The 22,601-nt window shown below is 43.3% G+C and overlaps 1 protein-coding gene and 1 pseudogene across 1 annotated transcript; both read right to left on the reverse strand.

Moving 5' to 3' along the window:
- Nucleotides 1-1,065: 1,065 nt before the first annotated feature.
- LOC121622378 lies at nucleotides 1,066-4,495 on the reverse strand (annotated as a pseudogene).
- A 10,834-nt stretch (nucleotides 4,496-15,329) lies between these two features.
- LOC121622379 (trace amine-associated receptor 1-like) lies at nucleotides 15,330-16,229 on the reverse strand. Its single transcript, XM_041959339.1, has one exon. It carries the CDS (start codon nucleotides 16,227-16,229, stop codon nucleotides 15,330-15,332), a length of 900 nt encoding a protein of 299 aa, XP_041815273.1.
- Nucleotides 16,230-22,601: the final 6,372 nt, after the last annotated feature.

Raw genomic sequence — 22,601 nt, forward strand, 5'->3', positions numbered from 1 at the left:
AGCCATGTCCGGTGATTTATTTTCAATTAAGAAATGTGATGACCTGCATAGTATTTCAGTCACAACATTTCAAAGACCAGGTTCAATACTGTTAGAAAGTGTTCCAATGTCAATTTTAATGTCAATTCCCAAGTTTGTACATATCTGCTTGTTCCGAATTTGATGCAGGAACACATTTCAAACAAGTTGGGACAGGAGCAACAAAAGACTGGGAAAGTTGTGGAACGCTCCAAAAACACCTGTTTGGATCATTCCACAGGCAAACAGGTTCATTGGTAACAACTGAGGTTCACCACTTTGTGAACACATGATTGCATAAAGGATGTTACTACATGGGCTCAGGAACACTTTGCAAAACTACTGTCACTAGACACACTTTGTTTGCAAATGATTGCATTCTGTCTTTATTTATGTTTTACACAGCGTCCCAACCTTTTTAGAATATGGATTTTAGTTATGGTTTACTTTGACGAAAACTAAAATGGCCAGACTTTTTGTCAGCTAAACAGGATGAGGTTCACTAAATATGATAAAAACTAACAATGGTTGCATTGTTATACATACGTTATACATTCTGTCTATAGAATTAGAAAGTAATTCAGCAAAACACATGCATAATGTATGTCCTTATTAATATAGGCAAAAAGTTGATCATGCCACGTTGGCTGGGCATATTGAATAGAGCTGACAGAGTTGACCTCTTAAACTCACTTCTCCCTTGTCGTGTGTTTCACTGCACCATACATACCGACTTGGTATTGGGCTGGTCTTGTTACATTTTAGTCACTAGGAGTAAGCAGACCCAATTCAGACACAGAGGCAGGAGCATGTGAAAAAGGCAATGATTTAATGAAGGTTCTAAGAATGCGCAACAGACGAGTTGAGGAGAACCACACACTGAAGGTGACGAGTCGACAGAAAGTGAACAGGCAGGGAGTCCAGTTCCAGATTACTCATGACATAGACTGACGATGTAGACAAGGCACCAGTAGCAAAAATACTTAGTAGATCTGTCAAATTGTCTGTTCATCATAGTGGAACTGAGATTCCAAACACTGGGTGGTGTCAGGTGTGCTCAGGAAAGGGGGAGGCAGGACCAGACCTGCCAGGTCCAGGACCTGCAATTAGACACACACACGACCGACAGACAGGAGACAGAGGGGATGGGAAACACAAAGGCACAATAGGACAAAAGGGAGGGAAAACTGCAGATGGTGTAATAGTCTTAATATCCAGCCTCTAGTTTTACCTAATACATTAGCGTGGACAGGAATGATTGAAATTTGCTTACAGCCACCTGCAAGTTAAAATAAATGTGTCAGGGGCATCCAGTATGGGGGCAAATACCCCCTTCCCTACTTCCTCATGACCAGATCCTGATTTCCAGCGCGCTTGCTTGGAGCACACCAATCATCAAAATCGGCCTTCATTTTTATCCCAATTACACACTCTATTGCGTTGACGAATTCTGTCCGTAAACAGATGTATAAACACCTGGAAAAGTACTCTTAACTGCTTCTGTGGTAACAGACTGTGGAACGTCACCACATAGATGAACAAAGATATGCCGACATGTACAATCTAAAGCCTGAGTAAAATCCTCAGGACAGGGAACAAAGAAAAACCTGCAAAACCCCGTCAGGCCTTCCATTTGGACATTGGACTCAAGGGAATCCCTACAACATGGCCATGATGTCATCAAGGACATGACAATCATCGCTCCCTGCTTCACCTTGTCTTTCCACTGAGATGAGTTGCTACAGGAGACACATTATAACACCTAAGGATAAGCCTGGGCCCTTTCAACTGTGTCCACTGTTTTCCTCTGCTGACTACGAGAACCAGCCTGCCATTAAACCACACAGGAAGTGACGTAATAGCCCCATCACCATCTGACTTCAAAGGAGCGCCGATGGATGCACCAGATGGACTGTGACTCTGGACTCTGGAATTGTGATCAAGCCAGTTGGCTGCACTTCATCAGTTAAAAGACCAGAGCCACACACTCACACCGGATTTCTGTGTGATACAACCGAGTTCAAGGAGTCAACGGTTTTGGAGGGAAAATCTGCTTGATTGCTTCCGGTCATCGTTGTGGTTCCGCACAAGAAAGGCTGTCATTAGCTGACTTTTTATCCAGTTTTAAGAAATATTTTTACATTATGCCTTTTTAGATCGCTGTTGTTTAAAACTGTCACTTTTAACTGGATGGTTGGTTTTAATCGTCGAACAGCTTGTTTTTAAGGATTAAGCTGAGAAAACCTAGCAGCCCTGCTTGTAGCCACTCCTCAGACTGCGTGAATGAGACTCTCTTTTTTACATTTTACCTCTGTTTTTGTGTTTTTACTGGCTTTAATCACTGGGCTTGTGTGACATTAAGTTGAGGAGACCACCACATAAAGTTTGACTCCTAACTTGTACCGGTTTGCCTAGCACGGTTTGTTTTCAGCCGGAATGCTAGTGCTAGCGTTGTTGCAGCAGCGTTGTTGCTTCACAACCCTAAATAACTGTGGAGCAGTAAGGAACAGACACAATTATCTGTGTGCCGCTGGAAGCATCATTTTATTCTGCCAATACTGTGACCAAAACACATTTCCCACATGTTCAAATTCATACTTTTACTATTAACTAAAACATATTAATGTCACATCATATACATCTCTTTCACAATTAACTTGCTTTCCCCCATGAACTCATCTGATACAAGGTTCTTCTTACAGAAAATGTAACAGTTGTGAGACAATATCAGAAGTGAAATTTTTCACTTTGTAACTTGTGCTGCCACTTGGCCAGGACGCCCTTGGAAAAGAGATTTTTAATCTTAATGGGCCAATTTTCCTGGTAAAATAAAGGTTTAATAAAAAAATATATATATTGTCTTCTGGTATGTTTTTATTGCATTTACGAATATTTTTACTGTATGTTGGTTTATTTTATCCTTGTATCTTAATTTTATTTTATAATCTTTCTTATTATCTTCTTTCTAACATGTTGACAATAACAATTGGCTGTCGTAGACACGTACAGACTAAGTCCTGTCTGCCACTGATGTCGACAGGGGCCGAGTGCTCACGGTTTTGGTTCTGTCTTGCCCTGCCCCGTTTTAGCTTTAGTTTTAACCCTAGTGTAACGTTTTCAATCCAAAGGGTTATGATGTATCTGAGTCGGACCCCACCAGCACACCCATGGCCCATGGATCTCAGCCACCTGCTGCATTGAACCCAAATATTTTAAATCCAAGTTGACCATGCCTCCACTTCCTCTCATAGATTTACATTCCTTTAAGTCAAAGAGAGGTTTGGGCTGAATGCATTTAAGCACATCAGTACAGAAAAGATGACACTGAATGTGATGGCCTAACATTTAGGTTCTGTGTGCAGCACTAAAGTAGTGTTTGTGGTGATAAATCATTTTCTTCTTCTTGCTTGTCTCAGACCTTTTTCAAGACTTGTTCCAATTACAGAACCATATAATGAAGGCATTCAAGACGTGCAGATCAACATCTCTACATAGAACAAGAATAACTATGAATGACACAGAACTGTTCAGAATGGACGCTACAATTACATACTATTACAATCCAGCTTTCAGCAGGAGCAGACAGTTTGAGGCCAGTGTCAGGATCATTCCTGCTGGGGGAAATGTCCTCATCCTGCAAGTGTTCAATGATGTTTTGTAAAATTCACCCACTAATGTCATTCAGTACATCTAATTTTGTTATAAATATGTTTTTTTATGATGCATTTATAAGTGTGCTAGATTAAACATTTCCAATCAACTCAGAGGTACAGTAATCAGTATTATATTGAATATTTTATTCAATGTGGGCATCATAAACCACCAGGAAAAGTTGGAACATGCACAATTAGAATATACATGTGCATTTGTACATAGTGTGAATCAGCCATTTACATGATCGCATGAACAGTTCATTATATTGAACCTCAGTCTGTGTTTAACTTTAATTTGTTGTTTTTATACCATAATAAAAAAGAATCATAAAATTATACAAGAAATGATGCAAAGGTTCAGACGGCAGAGACTAATGACATGTGATCAGTACTGACTCATCTGCACTCCAAAGAATAGATCAATGCAGCTTTGAGTTGGAAAAATCACCTTGAAATATTTTTCCAAATATGATCAATCTGAAAGCTGATCTGAACCAGCTGTAAAAGAAAGCATAAATAAATGGGTTGAACATGGAATTTAACAGTGCAAGCCAGTTGAGACTTTCAATCACAGTAAATGACACTGACACATGTTTCAAAAGCTGAAAGGAAAAACAGAGACAGAAAGGAGTCCAGCACATCAGAAACACTCCCATAACAGTTGCCAGAGTTTTAGTGGCTTTTCTCTCCATCTTACTGGCAGTGGCTCCAGACTTTGTGCTCTGGATGCTGCGTACCTGTCTCTGTGCAACAAGGAAAATCTTCAGTTAGATACAGAGCATTAAAATCACTGGGAGGTAAAATGAACAAAGAAGAGTCAACATGACTGCAAGTTGAAGATCAATAGAACACTCCTCTTGACATTTATCTCGAAATCCTGCCATCTCGAGACCAATTGCAAGTAAAAGAGAAACACTCCAGCTCACCAGGATCATGATCATAATAACATGGACATTTATCTTCGTGCTATATGTCAGAGGGTGACACACTGCATAATATCTGTCAATAGAAATACAACACAAATTTAAAATGGAAGCTATGCACAGTGGTACATCAAGGTTATTTCGTACTTCGCAAAACACATGGTCAGAGAGCACACATGAGCTAACAGAGAATTCCATGCTGAAAGGAAAAACTACAACCCCAACAAGCAGGTCAGCTACTGCCAAGGAAAGGATGAGAGAGTTTGTAGGAGTGTGGAGCTGTTTGAAGTAAATGATGGAGATTATTACAAGAAGGTTTCCACATAGTGACAACAGACAATGAGCCGAGGAAAACATACAATAAAACACATACTGTGGAAGGTGTGCTTGTCTTCATATGAGAAACATTATGTATTTCATAACAGGGATGTGAGCCAACATAAGAGTGCTCAGCAGTGCCTTCTGGTGCCATGTTTCTGGAGTTCCCACAAATCAGTTTTCCATTAAACATTAACAATATTTAAAGCAAAAAAAAATAATGCTCATTTTAACCTGTTTTGCCCAGCATGAATGCAAAACTATAATCATATTTCTCTAAAAATCTGAAAAACAGGTTTTCAGTTTTTCTCATACCTAAATGCTGAAGACAGTTCACACATTCAATTCAATTTAATTCAATTTAATTGATATAGTGCCAAATCACAAGCAAAGTTATCTCAAGGCACTTTACATATAGAGCAGGTACAGACCAAACTCTTTGTCTGCAGAAGCCCAACAACTCCCTCATGAGCAAGCACTTGGCGACAGAGGTGAGGAAAAACTTCCTTTTAGGAGGCAGTGTGATCTCTGTCCAAGGACATGAAACCAAAGGCTTCTTTCAATCCCTGACCCTAACCCCCACTCCAATCAGTTTCAAGTTTTGAGTATGGCCCCACTCTGTTCATGTCAGGTAATTTTATTAGAGACACAGGTCAACGCACAGAGTCACTATTGTTATCCTGCACGTTTCTTCTTATTATTATTAGTGGCTCGAGGCAACGCTGTGTGTGTTATAGATACACACACACACACACACAGTTATAGATACACACACACACACCAGTGTGCACATTCCTCCCCCCACACACAACAAAGGTAATTTTATGCTATCACACACACACACACATACACACACACACATGCACGCACATACAGGTAACTGGTGTATCGCAGAGATACACACACACACACACAGAAGACTTAATGTGATTACAGCTCCTCAATCATTGCTCAGTGAAAGATGATCATGTGTATGTTGACAGAGATGGTTCCCCCGGCAGTAGCCCCCCGTGTCCCTTTCAAAATTTCCCAGAGGGAATTTTCTAGTTGCCTGTTCCTGTCTGGATTTGTTTGCATTTTTTTTATTAACTGTATTTTGATTTGACCTTTGCCTGCCTCACCATTCGCATTAGCCTTTTGGTTCGAACCAGTTTTGAAACACCCTCTTTGGACAAGCATGACAGTACAAACTGGACAGAAATAGACCCAGCAGACATAATTTCTTGCTTGGAGGAGGTAAAGAAGTTGAGCTCTTTTATGGATTATGTTTCCTTTAATGTGAGTAGTGCTATGGATTGGAAGGATAAGATGAGGGCCATGCAGGGGCGGATTGTTAAATGGGATTAATAATTTTAAAAAGGCCATGCTGGTGAAACGGGATTCCTCCAATGGCTCAACTATCAACTATCCCACACAACTGGTCTGCGCAGGACTTAAGGAGCCTTGAGCGAATGACATCTGGACTTGCAGCCTTTCTTGCCTCGATCCATCATTCCTCAAATTGTTTGTTCTGAGGGACAGATTGGGGCCGGGGGCCTGTGTGCTGGAGGTTGTGGTTGGGGCATTAGGGTATTGTAACAGAAATGCGTTGGGTGTACAGGATAGCTGTGAGCTGAATGTTGTGGCAAGCGGATTTAGGTGGGGGTCGGGCAGTACACAGCCACTTCAGACAAAGGCATTGCAGGACTGAACAGGGGTGTGCGTGTGTGTGTGTGTGTGTGTTGGGGGTGGTGGTCTGGCATTCTCCACACACAAACTTTATACATTATACAGTGCGTGAGACTCCGTGTCTCTATGAACATCAATAATACTTCCCCCACGGCTGCAACAGTCCTTTCTGCCTTTTCACTGTGTGAGTGACAGCTGGCAGCTACAAAGGCAGGAGGTGCACCAGGTTGTAAGCGGATCTTTCCAGGGGGGAGGGACTATTGGGAACGTCTGGCGGAACCCACTGTCAGAGGGGTTTTCAACTCGCACCTCCGGGAGAGCTTTGACCAGATCCCGAGGGAGGTTGGAGACATTGAGTCCGAATGGACCATGTTCTCCACCTCCCTTGTTGACGCAGCTGTTCGGAGCTGTGGTGGTGAGGTCTCTGGTGCCTGTCGTGGAGGCAATCCCCGAACCCAGTGGTGGACACCGGAAGTAAGGGATGCTGTCAAGCTGAAAAAAGAGTCCTATCGAGCGTGGTTGGTTTGTGGGACTCCTGAGGCAGCTGACGGGTACCGGTAGGCCAAGCGTGCTGTGGCCCGGGCAGTTCCGGAAGCAAAAACTCGGGCATGGGAAAAGTTTGGGGAGGCCATGGAGGAGGATTATCGGTCGGCCACAAGGATTTTCTGGCAAACCGTCCGGCGCCTCAGAAGGGGTAAACAGTACCCCGCCAATACTGTTTACAGTGGTGGTGGGGAGCTGTTGAACTTCGACTGGGGATATTGTTGGGCGGTGGAAAGAATACTTTGAGGATCTCCTCAATCCCATTGCCACGCCTTCCGTAGAGGAAGGCGTGGCAATGGGATCCTTGGTAGATCCTTGGCTTTGGTTGTGTGTTCCTACATTCTTACAAACCACCATATTGGGTGGCTAATATAATTAATGGAAGCTTTAATAGTGATTTGTTAAGAAATGCTTCTGTTTGATCAGATTTATCTTACTATGTAAGCTTGTTACTATGTAAGTCCAATAAGGTGACCTGAATCTTAAGAAGGGATTAAAAAATAAAAACCCTGTGGGTCTACTAACTAAAAAATCTCTTGAAGAAAAAAAAGCTGATGAGGTCATTGTGTCCTTTTCGCTTCTGTTCAGTGTTTTACTCATCGCACTTATTTACTGGACTGATTTTTTTTGTGGACACACACACTTTATGGAAAACTGAAGTTCAAACAGGCATCTGTAGAACATGACATTAGTTCACTTCAATACGAATGAAAACATGACTGCCACAGGTACTGATAAAAGCAAATAATTTCAATTAGGAAGTAGAGTAACCAAAATAAATTGTATATTAGAGGAATAATGTGTCTTATAAAAGTTAAACTTGACTTAAAGCTTATCTTTTAGAAGCAAGAGGTGTCACTTGGGTTTATCTTTGTTGGCCAAATGTTGTATTAAGTCTCAAATTGATTATCTATTTGCTTCCTGGAATCACAAAGTGGAGTTTTCTGTTGACACAGAGACTCTTTCATTGGTTGTAAGTGCAGGTTTTGAATTGAGCACTGACTGCCTCTTTGGAGGAGGTATCATTATGGATTTTCCATGATTTTTAGTCTGTTCACACTGAAAGTCAAAATATGTGTGGATTATTTCCTCATTGGTGACACTGTTGACACTGCAATGGTAACTGCTGGAGAGATTGTTGTCTATTGTTGCTGCTGAGTTCACACATTAAAGTTACACCTTTGCTATCAGCTCCTCAGTCGCAGATATAGAAGGTGTCCCATGTTCTTGAGTACACAGTTTCTACAGTTAGTGTAAATGTAGTTGTGCAAGTCAGTCAGAGACAAATATGGACTAACTGTCTGAGCCTTGTCTCGCTTCCTTTCATGCTGTCCCAATCACAAGAGATGTGACATTAATTAACTGATCAAATGCTATTTTGCTATCGTCAATCGTTCCAGACCTCTGACCTTGAATAAAAATCAAATGCAGACCTTTGAATAATAAGCTTGAGAGCTCCTGCTTTAGAGTATGAACTAAGCTGTAAGATCAAATCCTCAGGCAGATCTGACCATCTGAATCATCTGTGCTACTGTCAGAATCAGTTGTTTCTTGTATTTCAGATCCCCTCAGTGCTGACTGAAAGCAGTGTTGACAACTCAGCCATTGTACACAGTCTGTTACTTCCTGGTTGAAAGCTTACTGAAGCAAAAGCCATAGAAATGTTCCTTGAATAGGCCTCGTCCTCAAATTAAATCCATTGTTCTGGCAGGGCTACATTCTTTGTTGCTCTAAGGATGTCTAGCTCCTTCGCTGTGGAAATTTGTTTTGGGACAATTGTTGAAATAACTGATCCTGTTCTTTGGAGGACATTTCATTTTTTTTTATTAATTGACCAAAACACTGAACTAGCAAAATACTTTTCTACTAAACTGAAGACAGTCAGAAAGAGTGCTGGTTGTTTATTGATGTGCATACTGAGGTGTGTGTGCATGATGATGCCAGCAGGGTCAGGAAAAACGAAGGAAGTTCATTGTCAGCAACTATGAATCGAACCGAATAATAGAAGCAAAAAGAGTCATTATTTCCACCTCCAGCAGGCATGAGAAGCTACTGTGGATAACATCGGTTAAATAGCTTAACATAGCTGTCCAGAACAGAACTTCAGACAGTTTTCACAATCATCTCTTTTCATTCTGATTTCTTGTTTGTTTTATTTTAAACTGTAGCAGTGTTTATAATTCACGACTTTACACTTTGTTTGCCTTCTATAATTTTATCACTGTATGTTTATTCTTCTTGGTGTGGGTAGCATGTTTTTTTAAATCAAAAGTTTAATGCACGTTCATCCGAATTCCTGCTTATGTCATCATAATTATGCCTCCAATTAGATGTAATGCAACAGCCTTCAATTAGAGGTGTGAATGGATGTTGTGGTTATTGGTCCCCGGGCTGCCTTTGTCACAAACACACACACACTTCTTGACTGCTTCATCACACCTCCTCAACCTGGGGCCTTAATGTTTTCTAGTAATAACAGAACTAAGAAAACAAAACAAATTCATGGCCACTTAATGATCTGAATAATGACATAATACACCCACAGAGTCCAATTTAATGAGGAACAAGAAACAAACAAGAAATGTAAGAATAACCCTCCTCATAGTTTGGGGAATTCTTCATTTACATCATTCAGTTATGTCTCTGTGCACACACTGTACTCACACAACAGAAGAATAATAGTGAAGTTAGACAGCTGTCAATGGACTTTGAGCTTTTAGTGTATAGTGTTGGACACCTAGCCTGTTGGTTAAACGATGCCAGTTGGTCACATGCATTTGGTTAAGATTAGGGAAAGATTGTGATTTTGATTAAAAATGAATTAAAAAACCTTATATGGCAAATATCGTCTGACTTTTTCTGTATTAAAACGGAGGGAAGAAACTGAAAATAATAACTGAACCAAGTCTTGAAATAATAATAAGTCAACAATAAACAAAAAAAAAAAAAGTTTCACATGGGGCACAAACCCCAGTCTCTATGGTGAAAGTCCTTCACCTGACTCGTTCACCCACCTTGACCTGCTCCCCAGGCGGAATTGGTCAGTTGCAGTGATGGTCCTGCAGCAACATTCATGATAATCCCCCCTATGCAATCCCTACTTTCATCTTTAACTCTACCGCTTTACTTTTTCTCCCCCTACCCCAACCAGGGTTTGTATTCCCACCCCGCTTTTATTGGTGCAGTTGGTGAGAGGCAGGGGTAGATGATGGTAGATGGTAGTGCGGCAATTGGCAGTTACATGTGGCATCTAAGCCTGTGCTAGCATTGTAGCAGCTAACAATAGCTAAAGCGGTGGTCGTATGATAGTATCTTGGCAGTTAGTATTGGCATCTAGCAGTTAACATTAACAGTATAGGTGAATCTAGCTGTATTGTCTTCTTCTGTTCCTCTTAGCAGGTAGCGGTTTTGCATTTAGCATTGGCATAAGCTAAATGATTGCATCGGAACTGTATTGTCTTCTTCTGTTCTTCTTAGTGGTTAGCATTAGCATTAGCTAAATGGTAGCATCGGTACTGGCCACTACCTGGAGCATCTCCTAAACAGGCCTGGGTCGGTTGAATGTGGCAGTGCTGTTTGAATTGTGTAGGAGCAGTGTGATAGGAATCACTGCTCTTTGGCATGTATAGAGGCAGATTAGGGGTCCAAGGTTCTTCACTGAGAATGAATCCTCTTTTTGAGCACAAGTATCTTGTGTTTAAATGAACTCACAACTAGCTTCGCTAGTGACTGTTGTGAATAGAGCAGCTGACAACAAGGGAAAGACCATGTGACTGCTTGGAAAGACAGCTGACAGGAGGGAAAAGACCCCACAGGTGCTGGTATGGGCTAGCAACCCATGGCAGCAGTGGCAAGACTTAGCCTTGCTACAACCAGACTTAGCTACAACCAATATAAGGAAAATACCCCAAGAGTCAGCGAGAGCAGGGGTGGAAGATGACTCACAGGTGGATTGCATGGTAATGAACAGGATAACAGATATGACTATGCCTTGGATACATGACTAAGTGAGGGATGGGGGCACGGACCCAGAGGTAGCAGTACTGAGGTGACAGTGAAGGCAACTAAGGAGAGTAAAAGTTGTGCAGCAGAGGATAAGAAGCTTCAAGTTTGCCCATGTGGCTGGCAGAAAATAACATCAATCCGAGGCCTTAGAACGCATCGACCAGTATTTCTTGAGAAGTCAGTCAAATCAGTCGGATGAAGTCCAGCGACAGGTAGAAAACCACAGTTCACAGGATATCAGTCACACTATCCCTGGGGAGGAGGAGGTACAGAGAGGGGATGCAGTTGGTGTTGAGGTCAACAGGCCAGCCAAGGAGAGAAGCATGGAGCAGAAAGCTAGAGTTAGGTGGCCGAGGGCAAATGATAGTAAAGAGTGGGAGGCAGTTAATGGAGATTTATCAGTCATACTAAGCAAGCTTAGAGGAGATGTAGTGGAGAAATTGGATAAAATTGGAGATGTGATCTACTCCTATGGCCTAGAGAGATTTGGGGTGCTTGTCAAAAGGAAAGGCGAGAGGGTGCAGGTTGGCAAGTCTAGACAGCAAAGAGAAATAGAGAAGTTAGTAAAGGAAAGGAGGCAGTTAAGAAAGCAGTGGAGGAAGGCGTCAGAAGAAGAAAGGGAGGGAATTAATGTGTTGCAGGAGGAACTGAGAAGCAGGGTAGCAGTACTCAGAAGGGCAGAACACCTTAGGGAGAAGAGAAAGAAGAAGGAACGTGCAAGGTCAGCATTTTTTAGGAACCCCTTTAATTTTGTGAAGGGCTTGTTTAATCAAGAAAAAGGAGGGCAACTTAAGGCAACGAAATCAGAGATTGAACAGTATTTGAAGTCGACGTATTCAGATTCAGAGAATAGGAACATAGGTCTTCCACCTGACATGCCACCATTAGGGGAAGTGGAGCAGGAGATGGATGTGAGCCCACCTAGATGGAGAGAAGTTGTGGAGGTGGTTAGGCGTGCAAAGGCTTCTACGGCCCCAGGGCCTAATGGAGTCCCCTACCATGTCTATAAGAGTGCACCTGGCATCTTAAGGACACTATGGAGATACCTGAGAATAGTTTGGGAGAAACAAAGTATTCTAAGAGCATGGCGCAGGGCAGGGGGTATTTTCATCCCTGAGGAGAAGGAGTCATCGGACCTTAGCCAGTTTCGGATGATTTCTCTCCTAAATGTTGAGGGAAAGATTTTCTTTAGTATCGTAGCACAGAGGCTGGCTAATTACTTAGAAAGGAATGGTATGATTGATTCGCCAGTGCAAAAAGCAGGGATACCAGGATTTGCAGGATGCTTAGAGCATACTATCATGATATGGCATCAGATTCAGACAGCTAAGAGGGAGAAAAGAGACTTGAATGTTGTATTTTTAGATCTGGCTAATGCATTTGGGTCAGTGCGGCATAGCCTTATTTGGAGTTCCTTTGACTACTTTAAAGTGCTGGAGATAGTTGTTGTCGTCACTGCTTACATCACCAAATGCATCGATGATGTAACAGTAACAAAGACCATCACTGTCCGGGCCAATCAAAAGCCGTGGCTGACAGGAGAGGTCCACAGGCTGCTGAAGGCCCGTAACACGGCCTTTAGAGAAGGAGACGAGGAGGGCCTGAGGACAGCCAGAGCCAACCTGTCACGCGGCATCAGAGAGGCCAAGAAGGTGTACTCCAGGAGGATAGCTCATCGCTTCAGCGACAGCAGGGATACGCAGAGCCTGTGGCGAGGGATACAGACCATCACGGACTACAAACCCCCACCGCAGACCTGTGACAGCTCCACCCCCCTGCTAAATGAGCTGAATGACTTCTTTGCTCGCTTCGAAGCACACAACAGCACACCTGCACAAAAATCCCCATCCCCTCCCGGCGAACAGGTGCTGTCGTGCCTGTTTGTGAGCCGCCTGGCCTCGTGGTGTGAACACAACAATCTCTCTCTGAATGTGGAGAAGACGAAGGAGATTGTTGTGGACTTCAGGAGAAGACGCCCCCAGTATGCCCCCCTTACCATCAATGGTGCTACGGTGGAGAGGGTAAGCAGCACCAAATTCCTGGGTGTGCACGTCACTGAGGACTTCTCCTGGACCACCAACACCACATCGCTGGCCAAGAAAGCGAACCAGCGCCTCTACTTCCTCCGCAAACTGAGGAAAGCTAGAGCCCCGGCCCCCATCATGCACACCTTCTACAGAGGCACCATCGAGAGCGTCCTGACCAGCAGCATCACCGTGTGGTATGGCGCCTGTTCCACGTCCTGCAGGAAGAACCGCCAGCGCATCGTGAGAGCAGCTGAGAAGATCGTCGGTGCTTCTCTCCCCTCCCTCCACGACCTCTACACCTCCCGCCTCACTCGCAAAGCCCTCTGCATTGCGAGAGACCCCACCCACCCGCCACACAGCCTCTTCAGCCTGCTGCCATCAGGGAGGAGACTGCAGAGTCTGCGGGCCAGCTTCGTCCACCAGGCTGTCAGGATGCTGAACTCTCTCCCTGCCCTCCCCCTCCTCCACACAAACACTCAACCTGGACTATAACTTCCCCCCCACACACACACACACACACACACACACACACACACACACACACACTCCCTGGCTGGACACTGAAATACACCCTGCTGCCCCCGCCCCCTTTTATTTAGATTGTACAGTTTTTATTTATCTCTTTTCTAATATATGTCCTGTCACAAAGGGTTGAAGAGTAACGCAATTTCAATTCTCTGTTTGTCCTGTACATACTGCAGAATTGACAATAAAGCTGACTTTGACTTTGACTTTGACTTAACTTGGTGAAAGCATATTTCCAAGACATCAGACTGTGTGCAAGTATCGCAGAGCTCACAACAGGCTGGCAAAGATTGGAGGTTGGTATTATGGCAGGATGTACAGTTTCCCCGCTAGCTTTCACAATGGCTATGGAGATAATTATTAGGGCTTCCAAGTGGGTCGTAGGTGGGGAGAGACGGCAGAATGGAATGCGTCTTCCACCAATTAGGGCTTATATGGATGATATGACACTGCTAACTTCAACAGTGCCATGTACAAGGAGGTTGTTAGATAAAGTCAATCAGAATCTCAAGTGGGCTAGTATGAAGATTAAGCCTAGTAAGTCAAGGAGTATTTCAATATACAGAGGGAAAGTAAGTGATAGGAAGTTTGCTATAGATGGTGAGGAAATCCCAACAATTAGGGAGAAATCAGTCGAGTCTAGGACGGTGGAATAATGTGGACCTGAACGATGTTGAACAGGTTGTGCAATTTAGAAAGGATGTTGCAGAAGGGCTGGAGAGAATAGATAAATCAGGGCTCCCAGGAAAACTGAGGTTGTGGTGCTTGCAGTTTGGCTTGTATCCTAGGTTAATGTGGCCAATGTCATTGACATGTCATGCTCAATGACAATAAAGAATCTTGAATCTTGTAGTGTCTTCTTCTTTTCTTCTTAGTGGTTAGCATTAGCATTAGCTAAATGGTAGCATCGGTACTGGCCACTAACTGGAGCATCTCCTAAACAGGCCTGGGTCAGTTGAACGTGGCAGTGCTGTTTGGATTGTGTAGGACCAGTGTGAATTGGCACTAGGGGGGTGACTCTGGGACGCCGGAGTTCACCGCCTAGCCTCCTGGAGGTGTAGTGGGACTAAGTAGGCGAAACACTGTTGAAGGGAGGTATCCACCTGATGACCCCCAGAGACGTGTTAGGAATCACTGCTCTTTGGCATGTATAGAGGCAAAGACCAGTGGGGTCCAAGATTCTTCACTGAGAATGAATCCTCTTTTTGAGTACAAGTATCTTGTGTTTAAATTAACTAAAATTTTATTACAAATATGTTTTTTTTTTTACTATGCACTTCAAATTGTGCTGGATTAAACATTTCCAATCAACTCAGAGATACAGTAATCAGTATTATATTGAATATTTTATTCAATGTGGGCATCATAAACCACCAGAAAAAGTTGGAACATGCACAATTAGAATATACATGGGCATTTGTACATAGTGTGAATCAGCCATTTACATGATCACATGAACAGTTCATTATATTGAACCTCAGTCTGTGTTTAACTTCAATTTGTTGTTTTTATTCCATAACAAAAAAAAAAAATCATAAAATTATACAAGACAGGATGCAAAGATTCAGGCTGCAGAGACTGATGACATGGTTAATCTCTATTATTCCAAATTTGATCAGTACTGACTCATCTGCACTCCAAAGAATAGATCAATGCAGCTTTGAGTTGGAAAAATCACCTTGAAATATTTTTCCAGATATGATCAATCTGAAAGCTGATCTGAACCAGCTGTAAAAGAAAGCATAAATAAATGGGTTGAGCATGGAATTTAACAGTGCAAGCCAGTTAAGACTTTCAATCACAGCAAATGAAACAGGATTCAATAGCTGAAAGGAAAAATAAAAAAAGAAAGGAGTCCAGCACATCAGAAACACTCCCATAACAGTTGCCAGAGTTTTAGTGGCTTTTCTCTCCATCTTACTGGCAGTGGCTCCAGACTTTGTTCCCTGGATGCTGCGTACCTGTCTCTGTGCAACAAGGAAAATCTTCAGGTAGATACAGAGCATTATAATCACTGGGAGGTAAAATATACAAAGAAGTCCCAAAATGATTGCAAATTGAAGATCAATAGAACACTCTTCTTCACATTTATCTTGTTGAAATCCTGCCATCACAAGGCCAATTGTAAGTAAAAGAGAAACACTCCAGCTCACCACGATCATGATCATAACAACATGAACATTTATCTTCGTTCTATATGTCAGAGGGTGACACACTGCATAATATCTGTCAATAGAAATACAACACAAATTCAGAATGGAAGCTGTGCATAGTGGTATATCAAGGTTGTTTCGTACTTTGCAAAACACATTTTCAGAGAGCACACATGAACTTAGAGAGAACTCCATGCTGAAAGGAAAAGCTACAACCCCAACAAGCAAGTCAGCGACTGCCAAGGAAAGGATGAGAGAGTTTGTAGGAGTGTGGAGCTGTTTGAAGTAAATGATGGAGATTATTACAAGAAGGTTTCCACATATTGTGACAGCAGACAATGAGCCAAAGAAAACATGGAACAAAACACATACTGTGGAAGGTGTGCTTGGCTTCATATGAGAAACATTATGTATTTCATAACAGGGATGTGAGCCAACATAAGAGTGCTCAGCAGTGACTTCTGGTGCCATGTTTCTGGGTTCCTGCAAATCAGTTTTCCATTTAAAATTAACAATATTTAAAACAAAAAAATAATGCTTATTCTTAACCTGTTTTGCCCAGCATGAATGCAAAACTATAATCATAGCTCTCTAAAAATCTGAAATACAGTTATTCAGTTTTTCTCATACCTAAATGCTGAAGACAGTTCACACATTCAATGCAATTAAATTCAATTTTATTTATATAGCGCCAAATCACAACCAAAGTTATCTCAAGACACTTTACATACAGAGCAGGTACAGACCAAACTCTTTGTCTACAGAAGCCCAACAACTCCCTCATGAGCAAGCACTTGGCGACAGTGGCAAGGAAAAACTTCCTTTTCGGAGGCAGAAACCTCGAGCAGAACCAGGCTCTAATTACATCAGTGTTGATGGTGTTCTTCATGACTGTGCCACTGGACACAATCTTGATTTTTATCAAGTCATGTCTCATTTGCATAACAAATACATTATTAACAGTCCAATCAGATGTGGGGGTGTTCATGCTGTTGACATTAGCTGCCAGAGCAACCTAATCTAGTGGAGATGACATCATCTTTTTAAAATCTTTCAAAATTTTGTGTGATCTCTGTCCAAGGACATGAAACCAAAAGTTTCTCTCAATCCCTGACCCTAACCCTGACTCCAATCAGTTTCAAGTTTTGAGTATGGTCCCACTCTGTTCATGTCAGGTCATTTTATTGCCTGTTTCTGTCTGGATTTGTTTGCATTTTTTTTTTTTTTTTTTTTTTGGATTAACTGTATTTTGTTTTGACCTTTGCCTGCCTCACCATTCGCATTAGCCTTTTGGTTCGAACCAGTTTTGAAATACCCTCTTTGGACAAGCATGACAGTACAAACTGGACAGAAATAGACCCAGCAGACATAATTTCTTGCTTGGAGGAGATAAAGAAGTTGAGATCTTTTATGGATTACGTTTCCTTTAATGTGAGTAGTGCTATGTGAAAGGCCCAAGGGCTCGAAGGAGTCAGGACTCAAAGGCAGGACACCAAACACAGTTCCAACAAAAGGTGAGCACTATGGCTGATTTATTTACAAAAAGCAAAAGGCAATACAGGCAAACTCAGGGCTCAGAGGTCGTGTCAGAAGCAAGCAACAAAAAATGCTAAGGATTTCAAAAAGGAGAACTAAGGACGCTACGGTAATCAAGACAATAGACTACGAATTTACTTTTAGCAGGACTGATAGCAAGACGAGATACAGGGAGCACATGACGTACAAGACAAAGGGAGACGCGGACTATATATACATGAAGTAACAATGAACAGGTGGAGACAATCAAGGCGGGGCAGACAATCAGACAAGCGGGAAGCACATCAGGAAGTCAGGGTCTGAAACGAGAGGAGAGTTAGGGTTTCACAATAAAACAGGAAGTGCCCGACAAGACTAAACACTGTGAACAGACACATCAGACACGGCGGGACATGACACTATGGACTGGAAGGATAAGATGAGGGCCATAACAATTCAATCGAAAGCTCTGATATTCGGAAGCTCGACACGTGGACGGATTGTTAAATGGGATTAATAATTTTAAAAAGGCCATGGTGGCGAAACTGGATTCCTCCAATGGCTCCCATGCTGAGTTTAGCATGAAGCCTGTTTATCCCCTCTCACCCACTCTCCCCAGCTTCAGGCTCAGGTTGGAAATGTGTTCAGCTATCCCACACAACTGGTCTGCACAGGACTTAAGGAGCCTTGAGCTAATGACATCTGGACTTGGAGCCTTTCTTGCCTCGATCCATCATTCCTCACCTGGTTTATTCTGAGGGACAGATTAGGGCCAGGGGCCTGTGTGCTGGAGGTTGTGGTTGGGGCATTAGGGCATTGTAACAGAAATGCGGTGGGTGTACAGGATAGCTGTGAGCTGAATGTTGTGGCAAGGGGATTTAGGTGGGGGTCGGGCAGTACACAGCCACTTCAGACAAAGGCGTTGCAGGACTGAACAGGGGTGTGTGTGTGTGTTGGGGGGTGGTCTGATATTCTCCACACACAAACTTTATACATTATACAGTGTGTGAGACGAAGAACATCAATAATACTTCCCCCACGGCTGCATCAAAACAGTCCTTTCTGCCTCGTCAGCCTTGTTTGACTTGACAGTCTTTTCACTGTGTGAGTGACAGCTGGCAGCTACACAGGCAGGAGGTGCACCAGGTTGTAAGCAGATCTTCCCAGGGGGGAGGGAGAGGTGATGAATTATCTGCCTCCTTGGTGTTGGTATGAAAAAAAAATCCAGTATTTTATTGTTTGTTGGGAATATGACCTGAAATTTACATCATGACCTCACAAAAAAAGGATACTTCCCTCAAGACATGAGTCTACCTCTTTTCCCTTTATTAGCAATGCACAAAAGCATATCTGAAGAAAAAAAGAATAAAAACAATTCAAAGTATATTGACTTCAATTACACATGAAAATGAAGTACCACTGTTTCCAAAAAAGTTGGGACGCTGTGTGAAATAGAAACAGAATGTGATGATTTACAAAACACTCAAACCCCATATTTAATTAAAAATAGCACAAAGACAACATATTAAATGTTGAAACTGAGAAATGTAATTGTTTTAAAAAATTGTACTCTCATTTAGAATTTGATGAGAGCAACACGTTTCAAAAAAGTTGGGACATGGTCATGTTTGCCACTCTGGTGCAAAAACAATGACATAGCCTTTTAGTGTTTAGATTTTGAGTCCTTCAGCCAGTGGGTCTTCACCTCCTTGGATGGTGGGAGTTGATGAAGCTTTTTGTCTTGGTTCTGGCAGCCAACAACAAAGAAATTGTTACGATCATAATTCTAATGTTACCCTGCACATTGTGTTACCAAAGCTAGCCTTATAGTGAGGAATATATTTGTCATGGTAGTGACAGTATGGCAAAATCCAATATGATATGACACAATATGACACCGGTGATGATAATGAAACTGGTGTACCACCCACCCCTAGTCTCTGGTGTTGCATGCAGCAAATTGAGTGAAGGTGGACAAATGGGAAGATAGAGAGGCATGGGTTAAGTCACCAGAAACCACATGGAGGGCATAAGGGGTGTCAAAGTCAAGTCAACTTTATTGTCAATTCTGCCATATGTATAGGACATGAAGAGGGATCGAAATTTCGTTTGATATCATTGAGCAGTTTCTGAAATATAAAACAAGAAACAAATTGTGTCCTGATGTAATTCAAGTACAGTAAATAAACACTTCACAGTAAATAAAATGCATTACATCTGTATTGATCAATTCAATCAGTCAATCAATCTAATCTTCATAAGTTCTGCTTCATGTAACATACACATGCAAACTGAAGGTAATCTGAAGGCTAACGGCCAAACAACCACTCAGTTAGCTTACACGTTCCTAACTCGCGATCATACTAACAGGAAAAAAACGGACATTTTAAAGAGTGCAAATATACACCAGGAGGAACACAACACTATTGGAAGAGGTAAGTATTCTGTCCACATTCATTTCTCATCAGTGTGAACATAACTTACATCGTCAGTGACTGCCGTACCGTTGTAAACATGTCAAGTTGAGAACGCAATGAAACGGAAGAGCAACTGACATAAACGGTCTTCAAAATAAAACGACCACTTCAAATAAAAGCATGAATACATTCTTAACTTGAACACTTGGAGAATTCTTAACAGCCGCCCCCACATTTGTTTTGCAAATGTGTAAATCCAGGGATTCTTCAAGTGTCTTTTGTATCGTCCTGAAGTTAAGGAAGCTCGACAAGTCGAGCAACTGGTCTCAGGTAGACTTTGTCTTTGATTTTGGCTTCTGCAGTTCTGATACATCCATCCGGGCTAGCAACGGCCTTTACAACTCTCCCAATGGGCCACTGAGCTCTTGGGAGGGATCGATGATTAGCACAACAGAGTCCACTGAGATGTTCTTTGATGACCTTTGCCACTTTTGCTGTGTCTGGAGATTCAGCAGGTAGTTCCTTGTGAACTGACAGTGTCGCCATCTACAACGCCCCATACCTAAGGGAGTGTAGACCCCTGGGGCAGAGCCGCGTCCCGCTGCCCCATCAGGAGGATGTTTGGAGTGATGGGGTCTGGGTCAGCTACATCAGGTGACACGTATCCCAATGGCTTTGAGTTTAAGATCCCTCTACTTCCACCAAAGCGGTGTACAAAACATCTTCTGAAACAGATAGGCTGCCCACTGCAACTTGGAGGCCAGATTTGATAGAACGTACCTCTCTCTCCCATGCTCCGCCGAAGTGGGGAGCATTTGTTGGGTTGAACTTGAAGTCAATCTGGTATTCTGTCAGTTGATCTTTTAATTGTGGTTCCATAACTGCGAAAGCCTCCCTGAGCTCTCGCTCGCTCAGTTGGTGCCACAGTCCAACAGCAGTTCCTTTGGGCGACCCCGCCTGGCAATGAAACGACGAAGAGAGAGGAGGAAGGCATCCACATCCATAGAATGCAGGAGCTCTATGTGCACGGCTCGTGTCGTGAGGCATTTAAAGATCACACCCCAGCGCCTCTCCATCCTCCTACCCATCTTCACCAGGTAAGGCCCGAAACAATCAATGCCAGTCGAATAGAAAGATGGACAAAGAAGTCTAAGGCGTTGCTGCGGCAGATCTGCCATCCATGGCACCTGAGGCTGAGCTCTCCAGCGCTGACACCGCTTGTCGTGTTGCCTCCACCAGTCCCTTCCATGAGCTGTACCGGGCAGCATCAGGGATGTTGTCATCAGGCTCCACAGCTGTGAAGCAGCAGAAGGTGATACCTTTCAGTTCAGATGAGCTTACTGCTGAAATTTGTTCTGGTTTCTTCAGCCAGTGTTCTGCACTCTGTTTAAGGAGTGGGGGCCCTTGACTCCAGCGACCAGGTCCTGCTAGCTCCAGCAGTAATTTCCCCCTTGTTATATCATCTGCTGGATTGTTTGTGCTGTCAATGTATCGCCAAGCCTGTCGGTCAGTTAGTTCTTGGATCTCTGACACCCTTGTTCCGACAAGCACCTTATACCGACAAGAATCTGTTCGAAGCCACTCCAATACAGTGGTGGAGTCCGACCACAGTATGGTTTGTTGTCGTTTGGGAGCAACCCTGGACCTAGCCATCACAAAGGAGGTGTGGATGGTGCCTCCTGTCTTGATCGTGAGGTAAGCTACTGCTCCATACGCTCGCTCCGAGGCGTAACAAAAGATATGGAGATCACACTTTGCCTCAGTACTTTTGGCAGGGAGGGGCAAATAACAACGGGGAATGGATACACTGTTAAGATGTTTCAGCTCGTTCTCCCAGGCTTCCCAGGCTTCTCGGAGGGTAGGAGGTAGGTCAGGATCATCTCAGCCTCTTTGTTTGGACCAAAGCTGCTGGATTAACACTTTGGCATGGGTTGTGAATGGCACCATGAACCCTAGAGGGTCATATTGGCTGGCTAACACTTGATAGGCTGTCCTCATCGTCAGTGTAGAATGCTCAATGATCTGATACTGATAGCTGAGGGTGTCAGCAGCACAGTTCTACTTTAAGCCCAAGGTGGGTTCAAGTGGGTCTGTACGACTGTGACTTAGCCACTGCTCAGTAGCTTGAGATCTGGCTTCAGTGGGAAGATGGGCTACCACCGCTGGTTTATTACTGGCCCAATGCTTGAGGTCAAATCCTCCGCCAGTAAGGTGCGCAGCTGGTCGACTCTTTGCTTGGCTGTAGATATGTTTGGAAAGCTTTTGAGACAGTTGTCAACATAGAAGCTCTGCTGCACCGACTGTAGCACTTCGGGATGGCTGTCTTGGTGGTTACGAGCATGTTGCTGCAGGGCGAAGATAGCACAGTATGGGCTGCTCGTTGTGCCGAATGGTAACACTTGCCATTCATACACATCTGGTGGATCTTCACAGCGCATGTCCCTCCAGATGAATCGAAGGAGTGGGCTGTCTTCAGGTAGCAGGCAGATCTGATGAAACATAGCGCGGATGTCACTGCTCACTGCTATCTGGTTTTGCCTGAATCAGATGAGGACACCTACCAGCGATGGACCCAGTGTAGGCCCAGGTAAGAGTTGCTCATTCAGGGAGACATTTTGGTGCAGAAATGAACAATTGAAGACCAAGCGTGGTTTGTTGTTGTGGCACACAAGATGGTGGGGGAGATACTGTGCTTCTGCAGACTGTTCCGCCTCCTTAGGCTGAAGCTTCTTGACGTATCCAGCGTTGATAAGTTTGTGCTCTCAGCTGAGTAGATCGCCCCTCTCTCTGGTTCCCTCTTGAGTCGCTTCTCTCTGGCCCTCAGATGAGCCATGAC

Source organism: Chelmon rostratus, chromosome 18, assembly GCF_017976325.1.
Source record: "Chelmon rostratus isolate fCheRos1 chromosome 18, fCheRos1.pri, whole genome shotgun sequence".
Lineage (NCBI taxonomy): Eukaryota > Metazoa > Chordata > Actinopteri > Chaetodontiformes > Chaetodontidae > Chelmon > Chelmon rostratus.